Raw genomic sequence first — 25215 nt, forward strand, 5'->3', positions numbered from 1 at the left:
TGGGAATAGGTATGAGCATGGATATCACTCTTAAAAGCAATGTTTGGTTAGTTGCATATTTTCTATCGGAATAAATCAAAATTTCCTTTTTTACCCTTAAAGGAAAATAAGAGAAAAAATTATATAGGAGAGAAAGATGAATGTGAGAGAAAAATATGATGAAAGAGAATGATGAGAGAGAAAGTATGATGAGAGAGAAAGTGTGATGAAAAAAATGAGAAAATAGAGTGTGATAGGAGAGAGCATGATGAGAGAAGATGAGAGAGAAAATATGACGTGAGAGAAAATATAATGGGTGAGGATGAAGAGAGAAAATGTAATGAGAAAAAAGAGAGAATAGAGATTGAGGAGAGAGAAAGTACGGTGAGGGAGAAAGTAAGATGAGAGAGAAAGTGTGATGAGAAAAAAAGAGAACAGTGAGTGTGATGGGAGAGATTGAGGAGAGAGAAAGTATGATGAGAGAGAAAGTGTGTTGAAGAAAAAAAGGAGAGAGTGTGACAAGAGAGATTGAGGAGAGAGAAAATGTGATGAGAGTGAAAGTGTGATAAGAAAAAAAGAGAAAAGAGAGTGTGATTGAAGAGATTGAGGAGTGAGAAAGTATGATGAGAGAGAAAGTATGATGAGAAAAAAAGAAGGAAGAGAGTGTGATGGAAGAGATTGAGGAGAGAGAAAGTATGATGAGAGAGAAAGTGTAATGAGAAAAAAAAGAGTGATAGGAGAGATTAAGGAGAGAGAAAATGTGTGATAAAATGACGAGAGAGAAAATATGATGAGAGAGAACAAGGAGAGAGAAGTGATACGAAAGAAAAAATAAATAAATAAATTTTGATATTTGATATTAAGGGAGAAAATTTTAATTTTAGGTCAAGGGTATTTTTGAAATAAGGAAATATTTTGATTGATGAAAATGGGGTAATGACTCATTGAAAGGGAGGTACATGGGAATGAGTTATTACCCAATTTCAAGAATTCATTCCCTTATTTGTATTCCTATTTCCATAATCCAAACATTAACAATGACAATCAATGATTATCATTCTCATTCCTCACTCCTATTCCTCTAAACCAAACGTCCCCTTAACATTTTTTACTTCAAATTCAACTCATGTGTTCTTCAGTAATTAAAATTTGGATTGCAAATGATACTTAACATTATTAATCCAAATTCATTCCATGTAACAGAAATTGATTAAATATCTATTTTAATGATTGACTTTCAGGTTAAACATGATGAGACACTTGGCAACAAAAATGATCAATATTGGAACGAAGCAATTAAAGCAAAAGATAATGAGTATTGAGCACCAACAGAGGAATTGTTAAGGACAAAAATTAACTTAACTCAAGTATTGAGGCAAGTAGATCACCATTCCACTTCGGATGCTGCCAAAGAAGGCCCAGAATTTTTGAAATTTTCCAGAAAAAAAACAAAAAATAGCACCAAAATTGAAGTCATTAAAATTATAGACTGATAAGAGGTATTAAGTTTCAGTAGGGTACGGCTCTTCAGTGCCTATATTTGTTACAACTTGATTTTTTTTTTTCTTAAAACTCATAGTTTAGGTTAAACCTAGCACTCTTTGGAACCAATTCGCTATTGTGCAAGAATATGCCAGCTTAACTATAATCTTACACAAAACATCCACATATAATAAACAAGCATATGGAATAAAACGAATCCAAACGAACAAGATCCATATTGATCAATACAAGTAATACTGAACAACAAAAGTTGATTCGCAAAGGGTGGTTGATTCAATACAAGTTATTACGTGAGACTCCATGTGTATTATAATTACTTTGAATCTGACTCTCGCCTAAACCTGTCATGTTCTATTAGAGGATCAATGTCGCTTAAAACCAATCTTTGCATCCACCAAAGTAACCTTAACTACATTTTGTTCCTTGAATCTGGGTCAAGAAATTTAACCATGACTTCTGAGAGGAATTAGTCAAATTACCGTTGCAAGCTTTGATCAACAAGCTTCGATGGAATTGTTGTTTGCTTGTGGTTTGCTGTAGTTCCATAAGTCATTCAATTCTCCTCTCGACCAACCAAATATAATTGCGAGTCCTAAACGAGGGCACAGTCACCATAAGTTAGCTAACAATTGAATTAAGAGAAAATACACTAATTTTGTAACATAATAGTACAATGAATATTTACCTAAAGTACAAGGAACCAAATATAACAAGGCTGGTTGGCCATACCCATCCATCAGGTACAAAGCTAGATATGTGAGGAAGAGACCTGTGAAAGAAAGGTCATGAGAATAAATTCAGCATTTAGTGAAGGCAAAGATTGGTGTGCAAACAGTTGAATTTGGGAGAGGATGTTTCAACTAAATTCAATATTTGCTTAAGTTTCTTATTCTTTTTGTTTAGTCCCAGAGGGAAAGGCCATACACATTTGCATATAATACATGGAAATATATACATAGGGGCAAAGAATGTGGGCTACTACACGGCTCAAGAATGAAACAGGAGGCAAGGCAGTTCCAAGCATATGTATGATGCTGTGTGGATGCAAATAGTCAAGCCAGTACCTCACAGGTACAAGGAACTTTTTTGCAAGATAAATGTTTATTTAAAAATAATTTTAAAAAAAGTTATAACTTTTGATTAATTTTTTCAAAATGGATTTTCTGTTAGATCAACTTTTTCATTGAACCAATTTATTGAAAGTTGAAACTAAGTTATGTTCTCCCTCTTTTCCTTGGCTGCTAGTTTTGCAAACAAGGATTGATTTTAAAGATTTAGTTTCAACCGGTGTGCAGAGTTGCTCAGTGATCCTCGACATGTTAAAAATTAGATTTTGCATTACATGCTTTCCTTCTTGTTCTGCTCATTTTGACATTTTCATAACAAAAGGAATGAATCTATACTTTTTGTCGAATATCTCTTGTTTACTTTAAGTTATTTCTAGTCATTACTAGTTCTTGGTTACCTTTTTTATATTGACATTAAGTGGGGTGCCTTTGAGTGAAATTCACACTCAAGGACACAACAACTTGTTCACACTTCAACAGATTCGTGAGTTTCTAACTCAGTTGTCTTTACAAATTATGCAGTAATCGGTTTCATGTGCAGAAGTTAAAATTTGAATTTTCTAATTTAAAACAACTCTTCGAATTATATCTGCACTGTTTTTAATAGAAAATGAAGAAAGTAGTCTTGTAAGAGGATAATTAGGTACCACAGTACGAGTTATAAGAAAGTTCACAAGAGGAAGTATCTTAAGCTTAGTTTCTACAGGAAAGGGAAATACCTAGGAAAATTAAACAAGCTAGGAAAAAATTTGGAGAAAATGAATAGAAAAAGATTTTCTTAGTTTGTTATTCCTTGAAAGAAAATAAAGAGGGATAGAAGGTTTAAGTTTCTGAAATAGAATATAAAAAATGACTGATAAAATAGATTTACTAAAAAAAATTGGAGTGTTACTTTGACCTTATTTTCCAAGTGAAAATCATGAACAATATCGCTTTTCTCCAAGTTGGATAAAAGTATGTGTGAATAAAGCTGGGGAAACTTTTTGCCAGCCTTTTTTTCTCCCTACATTTCTTTCAAAGAAACTGAAGGAAAAGCCATTGGAAGAATCTTTTCCCCAGAGTGTATTCCTCTCATTCTTTCTTCATGCATGTTAGAACTAATTGATATATTGTTGCAAAGATTATTGAAGCTCTAGGCTCGTATGAGTCAATATTGCCAAAAAAAATAGTAATCAAGGCAAAGCAACAGAGAGAAAAGTGTCTATTCCACCTTGGGCATTCAACCATCTACTTCGTAAAAATCAACATACTATACATGGAAATGAGTTAATAAAGGTAGACAACTATGGAATGAGTTATATGATATGAGAAGATTTTGAGTTGAAAACTTGAAAACCAAATAATTTACTAACAGTCAGAACCTCCTAGCAAAATTCCTTTTTTAGGAGAAAGGTTTCCATATACAAAAATAAACTTCAGAAGATGTACATACCAAAAGCATATCCGATTATCATCCAAAGAAAATAACCATTCCAGATGCCCTTTTTCTTTGATCTATCATACCTAGAAAACAATTATCACACGTTTTCAATTAATAGAATTAACATTATAAATACTGTCATCAAATACATGAAAGAAAGGTAATTTGGTGATCTCAAATAGAATTACTGCTCATACATAAAAGAGAATGAACTGCCAAGTTTTGAGAAAATCAGCATGTTTCTGCATAAATGGGTTAAATAATATATCTAATAACTTTCTGAGAATTCTTAACTGAAGATCAAACCCTTGTAGATTAAAATCAATATGAGCACTTCCTGTAAATAGCTAAGTTTCAGAATGCACAATTTTAGTAGGATACAAGAAGCTCCAAGAAGCATGAAAGTATAATAGTGCTTTGAAAAATTTTAGATGTTCAGTGTGAGTGGCTTTCAGTGCTGATTTGCTTCTCCCTCCCACTTTTTGTTTTTTCTTTTGCTGACAAATTTGACTTGTCTGACTCATTTTTATATCCGTACACATGCATGCTCAGATTTATATACTTGGATTGCCAGTGAGAGCAAATAAAATGTTTCTCTCCCATATGTATAAACAACATAAACACAAACGTGCACATGCATGCGGTCTTAGTTGCTTGAGATGTGTGTATTTTTCTCCCAAATGTACATAGGAATCGAAACTACGGAACTATGAAAATTTTCGATCAATAGGAAACCACAAAAAAAAATGTCCCCATAGCAAACACTACAGTATCCAGTTTTTCAAAGAGAATCAAGTGCCAAGAGAAACAATACCTATAACTAAATGCAACTAGGAGACCAGGAAAAAGAATGTCCCCAAAACCGATCATATCATAGCCACCCCAAGGATCAAAAAAGCGTGGGATTCTCAAAAGCATTGGAATTGCTTCACCACCACTATTGTCACCACGAGCTACCTATAAAGTAAATAACTTTGGTCATAACTGAAATAACTGTTCTTAAAAAGGAGGCAAAATTTCTAGCTAAATAATTGCAATGGGGAAATCGTGAGCATGTAATAATAGACAAATTACAACATTGCTAAAAGAAACATATATTTTGTTATTTCAACAAAAATAGTATATAGACAATTGCAAGAAAGTTGACTTTTATATACATGCAATGTGCTGTGAAGCACACGCTACAGAAGAAGCAATGGAAGCCATAATTGTTTAACCATAGTTGCCAGAATCATATGATTCACAATTTGTATAATAAGATACGATACAATTCATATACAATATTATTTTTTATATGACTTAGAAGTCAAAAGAATTATGGAGATTTGGCTCCATTTAATATGATTCCATATGAATCTTATTTTGTGCAATTCTAAATATATTAAAAGTTAAATCTAACCAACTAAAAGTGAATTTAACCATTAATAAATTAAATTAAATCCAATATACTAGAAATTAAATCGAATCTATTATATAATAACAGAAAATAATGAATTTATATTATACAATAGAAGTGTAATGGTTGAACAAAGTGAAATTTCAGAGTTAACGATGACATAAAAGAAAATATCTTAGTCAAGACACATAGTTGATGATAGCCAATATGAACTCAACGCCTACTAATAACTAAGAAGAATAAATCTTGTCACCTTAAGGAAAACAACCACTACATGAACAACATCAATGTTGCAGATCGAAGGCAAAACCGAGTCTTTAAAAATCCACGACAAAAGGAACATCGGAGTAGGACTTACTGCAATCATGACGCTTTCATGGAATATAAGGGGCGATATAAAAACCCAGAATATGTCATATACAAAAGCACAACTAAGTAGTGCTGTAGCAACCTGCACGACAAATTTAAAATGGATAATAAATCAAACTTTGTAGGAGTCAATGCAAAAACAGGTCTTGTTACAGAGCCCACTGGCTAAATAATTACTTTGATGTTTGGCAACCGGACCACCTGCAGAACTGTAATCATCAGACAGATGCCCTACCATATATTAAAGAGAATATATCAGATACACAGCTTTAGTAAATGGTAAAAAAACCAACAACACCTAAAAGGAATTAATTGATAACATTGAGGATAGATAGGTGGCTAGTATATCAAGCTTCACATTGCTAACAAGATGATTGTCATCCACCCTCAAACTTAAGCTTGGATGGAAAGGTAGAAGATAACAATAGGTATAATATTTCTTGACAGTAGGCACCCCAATGCAGAGCCGACCCCACCTAGTGGGATAAGGCTTGGTTGTTGTTATTGTTGTAGGCACCCCATGCAGGTCATTGTATAAATAGATGAAGTTTCTTTAATTGATTGCTTTTTATTATAATGAACTAAGAGAGGAATTCGGTAGATCCAATTGATTTAGAAACTCAGAGGTATACATGATGGTTTAACACTTTGCCTTTCAATTTTAACTGGGAAGATATCTAGAGTTTTCATGTAAATAAGAGATGTTGATCAGACAAATATTCGCATAAAATATACCTAATACCTAATAGTCAAAGACTATATAGCTTCATTTGGTTATCTTTCTCCCTAACAAAGACAGTCACAAATAGATTTTTAAGAAGAAAATGTAAATTACCAAAAGAGAATAGAAGAAAAAACACGTGAACAGAAAGAAAAAGATGTTAACTTGTCTTACAAGAATATCTTGTCCAATCCAGGCATATGAAGCATGCTGTTTCACAGCCCAAAAAATGGCAAAGGCAGCGCAAAATGGCACAACTGCAATTGAAAGGACCTGTACTTCCCCAATTATGGGAAGATTTACTGTCTTCTGCCCATAGCATTTACAAAACCTATTTGTAAATCCCAATTTAAAAAATCAAGAGATCTTAAAACATAGCAGAATCGACACAGCAAGCCATTGCAACCAACTTCCTGTTTTACCTTGATATGAGGCCTCCTAAGCAAACATGCATGCCCTGCAAGAGAAAGCAGTTAGCAAGTGCCAAAAAAGAATAATTAAATCAAAGATCCTAACCGAGCTAGGATAAAGGTAGAAAAGCAAAAGACAAAAGCCTTTTCACTTTTGGGCAAAATAATTAGAGTTGATTGTTTAAAACAAACTTCTGGTTACGTGGATCTTTGCATAACTAAATTGTTCTGTAGTAAGCACTAGAAGTTTGCAATGTTAGATAAATATTACTTTTGAGAATTGCCACACCAAAATGATTTAATAATAAAAACTACAGAAATTGGAAAATTCACCATTAGCAAATTGTTTGAAGAAAGACACTAGAACATAAAAATATTTTTTAAAAAATAATAAATAAAACAAAACAAAACACACAAAAACAGCAGAACCTCTAAGATTTGATCAAAATTACACAGAAGCCAAGAACAACTCACTATACAATAGTTTGAAAATACGCCAAGCAAAGATGAAGAAATCTAAACTTAGCCATGCCTTCAAAGATTTAGCAATAACATGACAATAGTTTGCAAATAAATTAACGTTGGGAAGTGGGAAAAAGGCACTATGCGGTTTTTTTTTCAGAAAAAGCAGCACTACCTTGGAAGAGGCAATAGGAGTTTCATGACTAGAATATCTATGTGGGATGGAAATCAAGATTACAGTGGACTCATAGGATCATCTGCTGCCACAATCGGAATCACACAAAATAATTGTTTTCAGACAGCAACATTTTTAATTATTCCACTAAATAACAAATGGCAGCGTTCACGACAAATGATTTTGAACTAGTCATATTAATGTTTCATTAAGGTTATAGGTTTGCAAGTGTGTAAGACCATTGTCCTAGATATGTAGAATTTGAAAAGAAATATGTATTGCTATATCGGTCCCACATAACACATGTATACTAGTACTCAAGATATAACCCTAAACTATAATATCAACGTAGGAATAAACCCATAACAAGTATTACCAAATAACTTGGATTCCATTAACACTCCTCAAGCCAGACAATACATACTATTTATGTCCAGCTAGAAAATGATGCAGACTAAGACATCACTCTAACAAAGCAAGGTATATAATACTCAAGCACAAGAAAAATAAAGCTTTGGACAGGACTTACAAACCTCAGACATCAAAAAAGAGAAAAAGGAAGAACACATGAGAAGATTAAAGGTGTATTTCCTAGAAGGAAACCAGAAAGGAGATATAAGTTTTCCTACCTTGTCTTGACCAGTACAAAATAAAAATTTTTAAAAAAAAACATAAAATTTAAACCTTCTTAATTTAAAACTTTCAATTTAAACTTTTCAAATTTAAACATAATACGCACAGTCAAGAACTTGATTCCAAGTAAATGGTCAGCATCTTCAATTAGAATGTCTTTTCCAATGAGTGCATCTTCAATAGTAAAAACACCACCTCTTGAGTCTTATCCTTCAAGGAGCATAATACTTAATTATCTTCTACTTTATGCACTGCTTCCAATGAGTAAGGAATAACTATATTTCATTGTCCGCTTCCCTTTCAATCACCCCTTCCAATGAGTAAAGAAACTATGCCACTTCCAATTAGAAGTTACTTTGTATTAATATAGTCATTTACTTAGAACAATAACAACAACAATCAAACCTTTATCACACTAAATGAGGTCGACTATATGGATTCTCCTACACCATTGAGCTCAATCCCATACTATATCCTCATCTGTATTTAAATGAATTTTATGTTATGTTATAACTGCATTGTATCAATCATATGACTGAAAACAAAAAACATTTCTAGACAGAGATATGACTATCTAAAGGGGATAATAAATGGAGATGTAGTTGAAGACTTAAGCTAATGGTACCAATACCATTGTAGTACAAACCAAGGAATCGATGTATTATTGGTACCTGATTTAGTTCAAATTTAATGTGTGAGACAACTAGTTGAGCATGGATTTAGTTTTCACTTGGAAGCAAGCAAGAATTTTTTGAAAAATATAGTCAATTTAATTGCTAAAATCAACATGAAGATGAATAGGAATTTTTCTCTAAAGCTTCAAGTTCCCCAATATCTTTCTAGCATTTTTTTTTTGTGTACCTTCTAGTTTCCTCTGAATTCTTGTTGAAGTATGTTATATGACTACTATTTCTAATCCCATGATTTCTAAAATCTTTGTAACTCTTTGTTGGACCAGACTGAAGGGTTTAACATCCTCACATGATTTTTCTCCAATATTTCTTTAATACAAAGATTGCTTTCATTTTCCAACTCCTCATAACCAGCATTTACAATAAACCACAACTCCTTCAATTGGAGAATGGTACACTAAAATCATTTTAAGTTAAACCATTTGAATAATTCATCTTTCATACATTTGAATTCTTTCATAGTTGGTCACTAGTATCAAACCTTTTCTTTTAGCTTCAACTACATTTCATTTGTCACCTTTGTTAGATGTAACCAATTGATGCAGAACCAACTCAATATCCCTTAAACTTCAAAGGTCATCACTTTTGACTCAAGTCTCGAAATCAGGCTTTGTTAGTGCTCATACGTGCAGAATTTAAAAATCAACGTTTGTTACAAGGAATCGTAACCGCCAAGTTTTAGGCCCAAAAAGCATTGTTTAGGTCCTTTTCAGAGCCTCTAAACATATTCTTTACTATTTTTAGTAACTTCCATTTTATGGTGTTTTAGTATATTTTTGGTATTTCCGTGTTAGGAATTTTATCTATATAAGTGCCATGTTTGATCATTTCTTTCTGTAATAAATTTTTCTTGTCTGATAGGACTTCTTTTCTTTCTTTACAAGATAGAAATTGAGGTCTATAAATTAGGATTTCTTTCCTTTTGAATCTTAGGGTCTAGAGTCTATATAAATACTAGTTTAGCTATTTGATAATTCATCATCTATTATTAACAAAGTTTTCTTTTTTGGTAAATGGCAGGGTTCTCTTTGTCTTCTTCGGATTCTCTTCTTGCATTCTCCTCAATTCCTCCTCGTTAGCCCATAAAATAATTGTTATCTTGTCCAATGTCACTATTCGAGCAGTATATGCTCATCCCAAACATACATTTACTGGAAATATGATGTAAGGGGGCATTTGGTTCTTTCTTAGGAATAGGAATCGGAATGGGAATCATAGTATTGTGGAATGAGAATGGGTATGAGCATGGATATTACTCTTAAAAGCAATGTTTGGTTAGTTGAATATTTTATATCGGAATAAATCAAAATTTTCTTTTTTACCCTTAAAGGAAAATAAGAGGAAAAATTAGATGAGAGCGAAAAATATGATGAGAGAGAAAATGTGATGGGAAAAAATGAAGAGATGGAAAGTGTGATGAGAGAAAATGAGGAAAGAGAGTGTAATGGGAGAGAGCATGATGAGAAAAGATGAGAGAGAAAATATGATGAGAGAGGATGAAGAGAGAGAAAGTGTAATGAGAAAAATGAGGAGAGAGAGTGAGATGGGAAAGATTGAGGACAGAGAAAGTATGATGAGAGAGAAAGGGTGATGAGAAAAAAAGAGAAAGCGAGTGTGATGGGAGAGATTGATGAGAGAGAAAGTATGATGAGAAAAAAGGGGAGAGTGTGATAGGAGAGATTGAGAAGAGAGAAAGTGTGATGAGAGAAAAAAAGAGTATGATGGGAGAGATTGAGGGGAGAGAAAGTATGATGAGAGAGAAAGTGTAATGAGAAAAAAAAAGAGAGAAGAGAGTGTGATGGAAGAGATTGAGGAGAGAGAAAATGTGTGATAAAATAAGGAGAGAGAATATGATGAGAGAGAACGAGAGAAAAAGTGATATGAAAGAAAAATTAAATAAATATATTTTGATATTTGATATTAGGGGGGGGAATTTTAGTTTTAGGTCAAAGGTATTTTTGGAATAAGTGAATATTTTGATTGTTGAAAATAGAGTAATGAGAAAGGGGGACATGGGAATAAGTTATTACCCAATTATAAGGATTCATTCTCTTATTTGTATTTCCATTCATGTAATCCAAACATTAATAATGGCAATCAATGATTGTTATTCTCATTTCCCACTCTTATTTCCCTAAACCAAATGCCTCCTAACAAAACAACTACAACATGTGGTTATTCTCCATGCTAAACCATGTGGTGACCAGAACTTTTTCTATATAAATGGCAGTAAAAAACAGTTAAATATTGACAACAAAGCAGACTTGACTTAGAAAGTGACGAGATTGCTATAATTCTATAGAGTTTATCTTATGCTTAATAGGTCAAACTTTTTATCTCAAAGCATATAGAGGGACACAGAATACCATGAAGTTACAAACAACATATGAACTTAAAAATTGCCAGTAAACAAGATTGGAAATAGAAAATTACCTCGATACCACCGATACAGAATAGCACGATCAACAGCCAAACAAACCAAGAAGACATGAAATAAAAAAGAAGCAAGAGGAAGACTGATGCAACTATAACAAAAACAATTGCTCCCTTTGCATTTATCTCAAGAATTTCTGTCTCAGAGTCCTCCCTGTTTTCTGCAGCAGCATTGTGCTGATCCTGCGACATTCAAGAATAAGCAAGCAATTATAAATGGTCTGGATTTTATATCTGATGCTAAAAAGGTAAATGATAGCGAGTAGATACATGTATCTCTGTCAAAAAAATCTAATTGGTAAAACATCCAATAAATTTATAACTAACTTTTTAATTGAATAAATGCAGCATTAATATATCACCAAAAGAATATTTTCATGGTAAAATTTAATCAAAATCAGAATATAGATGTACTCAAAATATATTCAGAAATTTTTATAAAAATAGACATATGATGCTTGTTAGAAGATAAATATAATTTATCAATTTTGGTAGGTGAATTACTGAATTAAAGCGTAAAATGAAATATTTTTCCTAGAAAAGACAAATTTATGGCTCATGTAAGTTTTGTAAATGAAAATGTAAAAGAGACAATGAAAATTTTGCTAAGAGTAAGCTAAAAGGTAGGCTCTAAAAATATTTTGCAGATCAAGATTTGAAATTAAAAAAAAAAGTGATAATTTGAAAATTTCTAGTGGAGTAGAAACAAATTGAAGGTGACATAAAAATAAAAAAATAAAACTAAGGGCAAGATGAGCGGTTGAAGTTGTGGTGTAAATTAAAATTTTCAAGGCTGGAATTTTAATGTTACATCTTTTGTGTTTCATTTTCAGCATAATTTTCTCCTACCTCATTCACAGGAACCCCCCACTCCTGCTGTATTCTCCACCATGTCCTCCATTGACGACCACCTCAACTCCCTCACTCTCTTCTTCATCACCTTTAACGGTCATAGTCACTTGGCCATATTGATCTCACCTAACACAGAGACATCACCTCCCCACTTCCTCGTCACTAACTTTGGCATCGTTTCCTTCCTTCTTCATTGATACGACGATATGGAGATGAAGACACGTGGGCATGAGTGGCATTTAAGTCATTTTACTATTTAGGGCTTTAAGGAGGAGGGGATTTTTTCTAAGGGAAAGGGAGAATCTACGGGAAGGAGGGGGTCGCCTCCCTTCGTTCACGCCACCTCCCCTGTCTCCAACACCGACTAAATCCAATGTCGGCCGCCTCCGTGCTTGGCTGCCTTCTCTCTCACGGAGGTCCCCTTTTCTCTGTTTCTATCTCCCACGACATGTCGTTGCCCTAGGGGCACGTACCACCTCCCTCGTCGTAACACCGCTGCCTTCCCCAGTCGTGCCTTCGCCGACCTCACCTCCTTCACGCAAGCAACACCTCTGCCGCCTTGTTCGTCGCGGGGAGCATGATCATCTGCGTCGCAGGCAGCCACGACCAACCCATCCGTCGCCTCTAACGCATGGTGCCCTTCTCTCTGCCGGACCTCGACACCTCTACGGCCACCTTCGCTTCCACGCCAATAGCTGATCTCAACCTTTTGCTTCTTGCCCGTCCTTCTCTCTCACTGTCGGACACATCGGTTGCAGAACTCCGCTAACTGCCATCACCGCCTCCGATGGGACTATGCCCCCTCTCCCTCCTCGTCGGCGGCTCCAGACGCTATCACCATCACCCTATGGCCTCCAGCTGCCGATCCGGCCGCCTCCAACATGGACCTTGTCTTCCGATCCTATATCAGATATGTGTTGCTATACGTTTCTGATGTTGTTCCAGCCTTCACACCGTTGTTATATTCCAGCATACGTGCCGCTGTCACATTTTGGCCAACGAGCCACTATTATGACCTGGGCTATAAGCCACTATTATGTTCCAACCCTCGGCACCCCAGATCCAGCTCCTCATCCAACCCACATTCATCTACTCCTCTAGGTCACGACGACTCGAACAGCATTACGACCAGCTTACCGATCTACCAGAGAGCGCCCCTGGGCCAAGGTACATTCCCCATGCTTATTCTTCACACATTTCATTACTCCACTATTTATCTTACTCCTTACATATTTTTAGGACCTACCTCGAGCATCGAAATGTCAGGGACCGAGACAACCCGATCGTTGTATGCAGATAGCGTTGACTTGATGTTTTCTAAAGACTTGGTCAACCCAGATAATAGCTCACCCCCCCCCCCCCTTTTCTCCCTCTAGGTCATGACAATTCGGTCAACATTCCAACCACACTATCGGCAGTCCACCCTTAACTTTCGGACAAGATTTTATATTTGGCGTCATCTATAGAAAAGACGTCAAAAAATTCCTTGCCATCGCCATGATCCCGGAGGATTTCGGTGAGCACATTGCCACCACAATATAGAATGAAAAATGAAATTTCTTAGACATCATTCTCGGTTGATCGGAGCGCTGAAAGCTTATGGATTTTCATCCTGACAAGACCATTATTCTCCAGATCTTTAGGCATCACAAGTGTTGGATTCTTATTATATTATATTCCACCCTCACTCCATGAGTATTCAGGAGTCGAGGGATCGAGCTGAATCATCAGTCGATCGGCATATTAGTTTTTCTATTATATATCTACAACGGATCAGCAGGATCTACTATAGCTCACTGATCAGAAACTAGGGGCACAACTCATTAGGATCTAGGGGCCTAGCTCTCTGATCACGGACTAGGGGTCTTGCTCTCTGATCAGGGATTAGGGGCCCAGCTCCTCAATCAAGGGTGCTACGGGCTCTGCTCCCTCATATTGCTACGAGCTTCGTTTCCACTAACATCAAGGCTCCACCTCTCCCGTTTGTGGTCGAGCTATCGCCATCAGTATCTCCAAGGCATTCAGGTCATACACTGTACCTTCAGACTCCCGAGCCATTCGGCCAAGTTATAAGTGAGCATGCTCTCGCGCCATATTCCAGACTCCCGAGCAATTCAGTCGGGTTATAAGCGAGCGTGCTCTTGCGCCATGTCCTATACTCCTGAACCGTTCGACCGAGTTATAAGCGAACCTGCCCTCACACTTATATTTTAGACTCCCGAACCGTTCATCCGGGTTAGAAGCGAGCTTGCCCTAGTGCTTATATTCCAGACTCTCGAGTCGTTTGACCGGATTATAAGCAATCTTGCCCTCGCGCTTATATTCTAAACTCCCGAGCCATTTGACCGGGTTATAAGCGAGCTTGCCCTCGCAGTATATATCAGACTCCCGAGCCATTCAACCGAGTTCTAAGCGAGTTTGCCCTCGCGCTTATATTCCAAACTCCCAAGCCATTCGGTAGGGTTATAAGCGAGCATGTTGTCGCGCTTATATTCCAAACTCCTGAGCCGTTTGGCCGGATTATAAGTGAGTTTGCCCTCACGCTTATATTCCAAACTCCCGAGCAGTTCAACCGGGTTATAAGCATGCTTACCCTCGCGTTTATATTCCAAATTCCCGAGCCATTCAACCGGGTTATAAGTATACTTGCCCTCGCGCTTATATTCCAGACTCCCGAGCCGTTCGGCCAGATTATAAGAGAGTGTGCCCTCGCGCTTATATTACAGACTCCCGGCCGTTGTCACATTCTAGCCTGCGAGCCACTATTATGGTCTGACTTACGAGCCACTGTTATGCTCCGGCCCTCGGCTCCTCAGATCCAGCTCCTCATCCAGCTCATATTCATCTACTCTTTCGAGTCACGATGACTCGATCAACATTACAACTAACTCACCGGTCTACCAGAGGGCGCCCCTTGGGTCAGGGTATGCTCCCATGATTATTCTTCACGCATTTCATTACTCCACTATTTATCTTGCTCCTTATATATTTTTGGGGCCTGCCTCAAGCATCGTCCCTGAGGCAACCCGGTCGCTGTTTGCCGGTAGCGTTGACCGAGGCCTTCTGGTTGACTCAACCCAGATAACAGCTCACCCCCCTTTTCTCCCTCTGGGTTATGACGATTCAATCAACATTCCAGCCACACCACCGACGGTCCACCCTTCCCATCTTTCGAACAGGATCATTCGTCATGCCCCAACTGCTCTGATCTCTAGGTATTGTGTCTAAAGACCTGCTTTCCATGATCAACAATGTCATTGCCGCCTCTTTCTTCCATTAACATTCCAGCTTTGATCTCCCTAATAGTGTCCATGAGCTCACCGTAAGAAAATGACCTTGCAAATGTCTGCTATGAACATGGAACTTTCTAGTTCGTCTTGCTGTCACCAGCTATTGGCTCAGGGCTCAATTTAACCTTTCCTAACATGATTGGATGCATAGGCAGGTCACAGGCGCATCAGCTTCTTCCAAGCTCGCAAGTTGTGCAGGTGAGCAGCAAGACTGTCAATCAACACTAATGTACGGGGTGAGGAAGACAAAAGGTGTGGACAGAGCAAATAAGGTAACATGGTTAGTTTGTAATTTCAGCAAGAGCTTCTCTTGAATAGTTTTAGCACAAGACTTGAGAAGGGAACTGCAGCAAAATACCAAGTGTCAATTGGAGAAAATGCCAAATGCCAATCAACAAAGGCTTGACTATAAATCTGTCTGGAAATACACACTTTAAGATATATAATAATAGTTCGAACACAAAAGTGGCTTATTTTTCTAATCCGGTTTTGTTTTGAATAGATATACTTTATTTGTAGCACTAGATATGCTCCATACCTACCCTGCAACTCCCACGACAGAAATTCCTGGCGTCCAAGTAGCAAAGGGGCTTTTTAGGGGTTGGGGGTAGGGAGAGAGGGAAAAGATCCACATTACCACAAGATATAGTTCAAAATTTCATGCATACGAACAAGCACAATTTTAGATCACTTTTCTTTAGAAGTGAAGCTATAAGAAGCCAAGTAGTTCTTTGAACAACATATTCATATTGTTTACTTTGAGGTTCCCAATTAGCTTATTATCTCTAACTATAGCAATAAGTAGTCTAGCATAACAGTTCTTAATGCACCAATGATGAATAATCAGATAAATAAATTAGAGAATAATAAAGGACCTTCCTGGTCAATTGATTATAGTGGTCATCAATGTGCTCGCCAACAATGAACTCTGACCACAGTGAAGCACAAATTATGGTACCAACAGCCATTAACAATAAAAAGGCTGCCGAGAGATCCACCACTGGTCTATTTGGTGAATATAAAAGAACTTCAACTGCAAGAAGAAATATGCTGCATTAGGATCAAAATTGAAGAAGAAAATCATATAACAACTAATATCTCTATATGTTGTCTTTTACCAGCAAGAAAATCTCTATATATGTATTTATCTTAATCAACAGTCCCTGAGACAGAAAAAGTAACACAAGAACCAAACCCCAGTTACATGGTCAAGAAATTGTCTTTGGCTAAAACAGGAAGCTCTGTTAGAAAAGTCACATAACCCAATGAGTAAATAATTAGTAGTAATTTACATAACAAAGGATGATAATCAATTGTGCAGAACTAAGAGAGCTTGAAAAATCATAGACTGACATACAGGCCAAAGAATAAGAACAATCAAATTAGCATAACCAATTATAAATAAAAAAAGGAAAAAAAAAAAAGTAACATTGAAGTACTTACGATAAAGGGGTATGACATTGTCATAGAAACTAAACTATGCACCCTAAATTCCCAACCATTCAAGATCAGGTAAATGGAGCATATGAGGACATATGTCTAATGATACAAAAAAATTTAGCTCCCCCTTACTTGGTGCAAGATCAAATCCGTAGTTGGCTGTTGGTGAAATTAGCAGGTGGTCAAGATGTCTTCTAGGAAAAAAATAATGAAGGGCATCACTTGCATTGGAAGCCCAATGTACAATTGTTTTGGTGCTCACAAGTAGGCTTTCGGAAAGCGACAGACTGCTGAGTTCTACAAGAAGGATGGACTTGCAGATTTCGGTGGCAAGTTAAAGGGGTAAGGATGTGAGCTAGTGATATCAATAATGTCAAAGCACAAGATGACATTGTCCTCAGTCGACGCACGCAAATAGCAAGCGGAGATAAGTTGTTTGAGGAAGGCAAGAAGAGGTCCTCTTCCCTTTTCCTCAATTATTATATAAGGCAGCAGGTGGGGTCTGTGAATGCAAATAGTATTGTAGAATGACAATTAGCACACAAGGGGGGCGATGTGTCTGCAATAGAAGGAATGTGCCACTAGCCACCGAGGTGAGATAACAACAATGTCCTGTCAAGACCTCATTAAATAAGAGGCAACTTTCAAGGTGGTACAACAAGTCCAACAACCGCCAACATTAAAAGCATCCCATTGATAAAGGAGAAGAAATCTTCTAGTCTTGAGTAAAAAGATGTATGTCACTTGGTGGATGGTGGAAAGGCAACAATGTGAAAGCATGAGTTGCAATAGAAAGAGCTCGATGAAGCCATCACAACCAAAGCAAACGAAAGTGGGGGAAAATCGAAGATGTGCAAGTAGTTGGTGGCCAATAGAGTGTCCATCCAAAGATTCACTAGATAAGGGAATAACTTGAGGTTGTGCCGTTGTGGCAAAGGTAATTGTGCAGTAGTAGAACAAGATATGCTAGGATTTGTAGCATAGAAGGTAGAGTTTAGGAGCCCATTTTATATAAAGAAAAAAAAGCTCTTCTTCTAAGATAAACTCTCTCTTAATTACTTAGAAACTAACTATCCTAATAAATTATAAAAACTTAATAATTATTACATGAAAATTTTCTAAACATAAATTAGAATTAAAGCTTGTAAGTTGTAGATAAAAATTTTATATTGTAAACAGTAGATTAAAATCCCTTTAATGTGAAAACAACCCCCAATATGGATATTGGGAAAATTATAAAAGACAAACTCACCATCACTAACTTTATAGTCTATATTATTAGACACACCACCCACTAATTTATATTAATCACCCATTACTTTATATTAATTAATCCCTAACAAACTTTATAACTTACATAAATCAACCCATGACCCTCTTCTTCCTAAAGCTACCTGCCTCCTCATCCTAAACTTGTCCAGGCATTCCTATCTCTTGTTGCTGGCGGTATTGCACACAACCAAGCAAGCCTCAGATGGCCATCCTACCAGTAATTTAATCCCCTATCCAGTGACTAGCAAGCACTCTATCTCCCATGGCTAGTGGCACTCGAACACCACCATGCCTTCCCATCTGCTCCACACCCACTCTTCTTCTCATAGGATTGTTTGCGTTGACAAGATATTGGATGCTTTTGAATGAAATCAGTGATTTCTTCTTACTTTGATATGATTCCATCAGTCTTTCACGAAATCTCAATGAAATTCTTTTTTACACATTTTGGTGACCCTCGTAGACATGATCGAAAAAAAGCCTGAATATATGCTATTCCTAACCGAACTCAATCGATTCGCATCTAAATTAGCCTTATACAGCAGTTTGACTTCAGTAACAGCTAGAAGATTACATGTTCCCTAACCTAGATAATGAGTGATGAAAAAAAATAAAAGGATAAACTCCAATTAGGTATACCACTTTCATACATTTTTCAGCCATAGAAAAGTTAAAAAGAAAATAAAAATGGGAAATAAGAAAATGGGTTTAACAAGGACTGTACAGTATTCACAAATGAGAAGGAAAGGCTCACCTGTCTGTCCACTAGTCAATGAGTCTTTCAGGTAAACCCCTGCAGACTTGGGTATCATTACAACAGGTATCGTCAGATTAAGAGAGGTATCATTTTCTGTGCATACCATCTTGTATAGCTCTGTAGATAATCAGTAATGGCAATGAGAAAAGGAGCCATAAACTGAATAAAATTGTCTAAAACTAAATAAAAATGAATGTAAAAATATTTCTCATTGAACTAATTGTAGGAAAGAGACATAGATCCATGGGTGTTAAATTTCTTGCCTTCGTCATCATTAATGACCAATAAACCTGCTGCACCTCCTAATTGTGCAAATTTTGCTTTAGTAGTGAATGTACAATCACCACGCTTAGCCAAGTAAACAGAATTAGTTATCTGCAGCGCAAAATGGTAAATTAGAACTAGTAAGCAAAGCCAGAATAAAAACCTACTTCTGTCAACAATAACTAGAAAAAGTGAACTGCTATCCATAGTTCATGGGGTGTTGGAAATTTGTCAAAGGAGCATTTAGTTATATAATCAAAAAATACCTCTGTTAAAGAAACAAGATAGTGTGCTTGTACAAATTATGGGATGGAAAAACTCATTTAATTTAATAGTTTTTTTAACAATTGAACTATGTTGGAATGAATTGTGCGTAAGAAACAGGTTCTAGGAAAACTACTCTGCTTAAAACATCTCAACTTGAAAGATATGTTTGAAGAAAGAATTGCCAAATTGGTAAGGTAAGAAATACGACATTTTAACTTGCAACAATCTTACTCATTTTATCTCTTTCTACTATATTGTTTATAACCCTTGGACCAAAGACTAAAGTTACATTTATTTCAACATGCAATGAATTGTTTTCTTTTGAAGTTTCACTTCACTATGAAGTAGGAATAAAAGTTTGAAATCTTGATTCGGGCCCAATTTTAGTTCCTAGAAGGAACAAGATGTGTTGGTGTTGTGCTAATAATGTTGACACGTAGTGCCAGAGGTATTGACAAAGTGGAGGAAGAGATGAAGACAACCGGAAAAGGAGCCGGAAGAAGAAAATCAGGATACTTCATTTGAGCACACGATGCCAGAGGTAACAACAAGGAGGAAAGAATTGAGAAGGAGAAGGAAGAAGAGAATCAAGATACTAAGCCCTAACTTTCAGTGCATCAGCCTGCAGAAACTTCATGCCACCTCGTGCCACATTGCCATCATCGCGAAAGGCTAGTGTGCTCAAGGGAAGCTTCAATTGAGCCACGTGCCACAAGAGAAGCCTCTAGCAATGTCACAGTCAATATGGAAGCTTTGAGGAGGTTTCGTCATCTATTGGTTGTTTTGTGTGTCAGTTGGAAGCGAGATAAAATGTTTCGCCTGAGATGATCAACAAGGAATTAAAGTTTAAACCAAACCACATCAAATCATGATGTAACACACTTTAATATATGCCATTTGAGGTATGTGAGATTATTTTTCAAATTGCTTCTTGTAGCCTCCACTCTCACTGCAGTTAAGGATCAGTTTAGCATATCAACTAAAATAGGAGAATATAAGTGTCATTGCAACCAAAATAAAAGGTACAGCTGGTAAACAAAATAATATATGGATTTCTAGAAGCAAAGTAATGAGATAACTCCAATGGTTATATCATCCTAAAACAGCTTTAAAAGAAATTGAAATGATAGATCTCAAGTTATTATTTCATTTTCATCAATATAATGGTTGTGAAAAAGAGAACACGGAGAGCAAAAGAATGGAGCTGGAATTATTCAGCAAAATTAATCTACACTTAAAAGGGCCATAGTATTCATGGCACTGGAAAACCACAAATACAGCAAATGATCTACAGAGACAGAAAATCATCACAAAATAAAGCGAGGAACTAAACCTTGGAGGACAAATTGGCACATGAGTTGAGTGGATCAGCAAGAACAACAGAGTTTATTTTAGCATCAGAAGCTAAGCGTGGAACTGTGGCGCCAAATTTGGCACTTAGTCCCACGATGGTCGTGCCTTCAGTCCCATTCAACCAGCTCATGATTTTTACCTGGCAGACAGAAAGACCTTTAAGTGAAAAGGTTCAGATTTTTTCATTTTGATGAATGACTGTTGAAGGTGCGAGGGTAAAAACACACAAGATACACCTCTAATCAAAATTGCAGTTCTAACATTTTGAATAAAGACGAAAGTTATTGGCATATACAATTTGCCATCGGTTTATCCAAACGAGCTACATTACCATTTAAGTCTGTATGCATAGAAAAGCAACCTAGTCGAGTAGCAATATTTTACTGATTCAAAATAGCCCGGAACTGAAGCCAAATGTTGCAGACCAGACTAAGGTAAAACCCGCCACAGAAATCAAGCTAAATATTTTAGCAGTTAGAGTAAGTAAAAAAATAGTAAATTTCAGATACAAGGCTGTTTCACGTAGAATGCCATTCAAAATAATGGGATAAAATCGAGCAAAATCAATCAAAAAACTAGGAATCAGACGTTGCAGCTTAAGAGAAGGCCCATGTGATATGCGAATGGAAGATCGGAATAGCTTTACCAGTTGGAATTTGTTGTCACAGCCGGGGAATCGGGGGCTATCATCGTCGTCGTGAGAGATCTCGTCCTCCGCCCTGACAAAGATAAGCGAAGAGGAAGCGAGGAAGAAGACGACGATGGCCACAAGAAAGGGGAAACGGATCGACGATAAACCGCCAGAAGGAGCACAGCATCGCGCCATCAAGGGTATATCTCAACAGCCAGATTCGACAGATCCCTAATTCGATTCGTCTGCAGATCGCATTCAAATCGATTCAGGACAGGAGCGATGGGAAGATGGCTTGAGCATTCAACTGGATTTGTTCGCGTACCAACCTCGGGACCGAGCCGAGGCAAAGAAGTAATAGCAGAGAAACTCCTCTCGCACGGAAAGCATTCAATCAACAAGTAAACCTAATTCAACGAACTTCACGCTGGAATCAAGGAGCGAGAACAAAAAAATCGTACGGATTTCTCATATACACCCTCGTATTATAAAAATTACAGGCGGATTTTTTAAAAAAAAAACAGAATAAAATTTTTTCTCACAAATCAAACGAGGCCTTATCTCATTTATTATATCCATTTTTATTTATATCGATATTTAACTTTATCTTCATCTCCATAGCTATTAGAAGATCGAATGTTTATATCATACTCAAATATCCAATTACAGCCTATAAATATATTTTTAAAATTTGAATTTTTTTAGTTAGAAGATATGGATATTTATCAAATCATTAAAAAATAATATGATAAAAACAATTAAAGATAAAAATCAGTGAACTAAACATCACAAAAAATAATAATATATTAAAAATAGTTTATTCCAACTATGACTGAACAATCGATTCAAAATTGAATCAATCGAATTGATTAAATTAAAATTGAATAAATCAAAAAAAATTTAAATTAACTAAATAAAATAATTTATCCAACTAGAGTGGAACAATCGGATCAAAACTGAATCGACCGAATTGATATTAAACTGAAACCAAACAAATCAAAATTTTTTTGAAACAACCGAATCAATCAATATTTCCAATTAAAACCAACAAACTAAGCAAATAAAATGTCAATTAATTTGATTGAAAATCGAATTAACCGAAGTGGTGTTGCTTTTCAAAAACTAACACCACAATGGTGTAGCTTCGGTTCGATTTGGTTGATAATATTAGTTTATTTATTTTAATTGAATTAGGAGTTTTAAAATCGAAATCAAACCTAATTACATGAAATAATTGATATCTTTTTAAGAATAATAAATTTTAAAAATAATTGAATCGAACTTTTAAATTTGATCGATTTAGTCGGCTAATTTAATTTAATCAAGCTTTTACTCACCTCTAATCTCTATTAGATTATATATATTTATTAGAAAAAAATATTTGGTGTATCCTTATGCTTTTTTTTCTGAGTCTTATAGTTTGATTGGGTTCATTTTATTTTCGTATTAACTTGGTTTTGTTTACTATTCGGTTATTTGTGAGTACAATTCATCCTGTCATTATGAGTAGTTGTACAGATGATTCACTTTAATCGATTAGTGTTTGAATATATGGAAAAAAAATTATTTGTATTGAAGATATGTTATGAAAAACTTCTTATGGGAAAAATTTATAGGGATATATTTCAGGTGTGAGAATTAAACCTAGGACAATAACGTTGATGATTATGAAAAGTCATTAGAATTTGGGAGGTCGATAATGTGAAAACTATTACATGAATCAATAATTCTATTCCACACTCCATTAGTACTCAGTTAACTAAGTATGAGACAGACAAAGAGGTTTGGAATCATTTGGCAAGATTATACACACAGTCTAACTGTGTCAAACAATATCAATTGGAAGTAGATATCCGCACACTTCGACAGTAAGATATGGGTGTCCAAAACTTTTATTTAGCCATATCAGAACTATGGGACCAGTTGACACTCACAAAATCCTCAGAATTGTGAGCATTCCCCACTTTTGTCACTAATAAAGAAGAACAATGTCTAATCCAATTCTTAATGGCTCTTTGTGATGATTTTGAAGGATTATATGGGGAAATTTTGAATCATAGTCCTCTTCCTTCTGTTGATTTAGTGGTATGTGAACTACTAGCTAAGGAGATTCACCTTAAGTCTTAGGTTGATAATGTCGGTTCCGGTGCAGCCCGCAAGAGGGAGGTGAATTGCATGCAAAAATAAAATGACCCCTTTCTCGTTCTTTGGCCTTTGATTAGTAAGCACAATTAAAATAAACTCCTTTGGTTACAACCTAAGTGGTAAAAATAAACTAAACAACCAAAATAAAGAAGAGGTGAGAAATTATTTGGTTACAACCTAGGTGATTGTTAATCTAAGGCTTTGAAAGTACTCCACTAAAAAAACTCCTTTGTTGAAGATGAAGTAGCCTCTTACAGACGTTGACTTGTCACAAGAAAGACTAGAAAGTGATTACAAGATTTGTAGTTCAGTTGTTGTTCAATTTCTAGCTTCAAGGGTCTTTTTATAGCCCTTGAAAAAATTATCTGTTGCTTGGAGGTGCCTCTAAGAGGATCCATGGCGCCTTCAAAAAGATAAACTTTTATCCTTAACTCAACGGTTACTGCTAACGGATATGGTCGATTGAAGGTGCCTTCAATGAGCTCGAAGGCGCCTTGCACTATTCATGCGAGGTGCCTTCCCAAGCCATTGGAGATGCCCTCTATGAAGCAGATCAACCTTCCATACGAAGGCGCGAGGGCACCTCCAAGCCTCTTAGAGGCACCTTCCATGAAGTAGATCAGCCTCTAAGTTAATCTTCTTCGTGTAGGTGATACTCCGATTAATCGGAGTTGAGCTCATCTGAACCCAACTCCGACCTTCTCCTCTAGCAAACTTCCTCCTCGACTTCTCGTCCCTCAGATACACCACGTGCATCCTTTTAGTCCGCTGGTGTATTCTTTGGCAGTTTCTCATCCCTCAGACGCACTAAGTCCGTTGACTCGCTTCCCGTGACATCTTTCTTGTCCGCTGCATCTTCCACTTGACTTCTTGTGTTCCTAAGCTCATGAATGCTTATACACAAGGTATAAAACATAAACAGGACCTAACTTAACTCGGTTGACCAAATCAAAACTACCATGGAGTACTTACAATCTTCTTCTTTTTGATGTGCATCAACCCAAGTTAAAGTTAGGGTTAAAACAAAATGTCATATAATAAATAAGTGAAGAAAATGTCAATGACACTAACTAATTTGCAAATAAATATAGGAACAAATTTTTAATTATCCCACCTCCCCTTAACTTATACATGTTTCTCCCCCTTTAGTCATATAAAAAAATAGAGAAAAATAAAATAAATAGTTAGAAATTTTTTTAAAAAAAATTGGGTACATTAAAAGAATTATCAGTAGGCTAATATTTTTTAGAAGTAATTTTTAAAAATATTCTATTTTTACTAATTAATCTTCTATTTTTGACAAAATAATTTTAAAACTACTTTTCGATTTCGAAAAATTCTAAAATTTTTGTCAAACATAAACAGAATAAGCTAAATTAATATAAAAAATTTCAAAAAAAGATATTATTTAATCTAACAAAAATGATTTATTTTAATTGAGAAATCTAATTTTCGAAAATAAATCTTTAAGCATATATTTTCAACTCGTAAAATTCTGTTAATTTTCTTGAATATGTAAAGCAGATGGTTTAATGGTAAAAAAATTAAAGTTTCTAAATTTCTATTTTCTTAAATTTTTAATATTAAAAATTAACTTTTATGAAAACAATTCATAAAAATTTTAATATTTATCAAAAAATTTTGAATAAAATTTCCCTCAATAGAAATACCACTGTTCTATTAG

The 25215-nt window shown here is 35.8% G+C and overlaps 1 protein-coding gene across 1 annotated transcript; it reads right to left on the reverse strand.

Annotated features, from left to right (window-relative positions):
• Positions 1–1649: 1649 nt before the first annotated feature.
• LOC122025217 (signal peptide peptidase-like 2) lies at positions 1650–21812 on the reverse strand. Its single transcript, XM_042583988.1, has 14 exons — positions 21402–21812; positions 20736–20894; positions 19135–19246; positions 18869–18988; positions 16278–16435; positions 11261–11443; positions 6878–6912; positions 6630–6786; positions 5912–5965; positions 5724–5816; positions 4784–4926; positions 3982–4052; positions 2168–2251; positions 1650–2074 (listed from the first exon to the last, which is right to left on the reverse strand). The coding sequence occupies exons 1-14, from the start codon at positions 21579–21581 to the stop codon at positions 1977–1979; spliced, it is 1647 nt and encodes a 548-aa protein (XP_042439922.1). The 5' UTR covers positions 21582–21812; the 3' UTR covers positions 1650–1976.
• Between the last annotated feature and the right edge of the window lie 3403 nt (positions 21813–25215).

This window comes from Zingiber officinale, chromosome 9B, assembly GCF_018446385.1.
Source record: "Zingiber officinale cultivar Zhangliang chromosome 9B, Zo_v1.1, whole genome shotgun sequence".
NCBI lineage: Eukaryota > Viridiplantae > Streptophyta > Magnoliopsida > Zingiberales > Zingiberaceae > Zingiber > Zingiber officinale.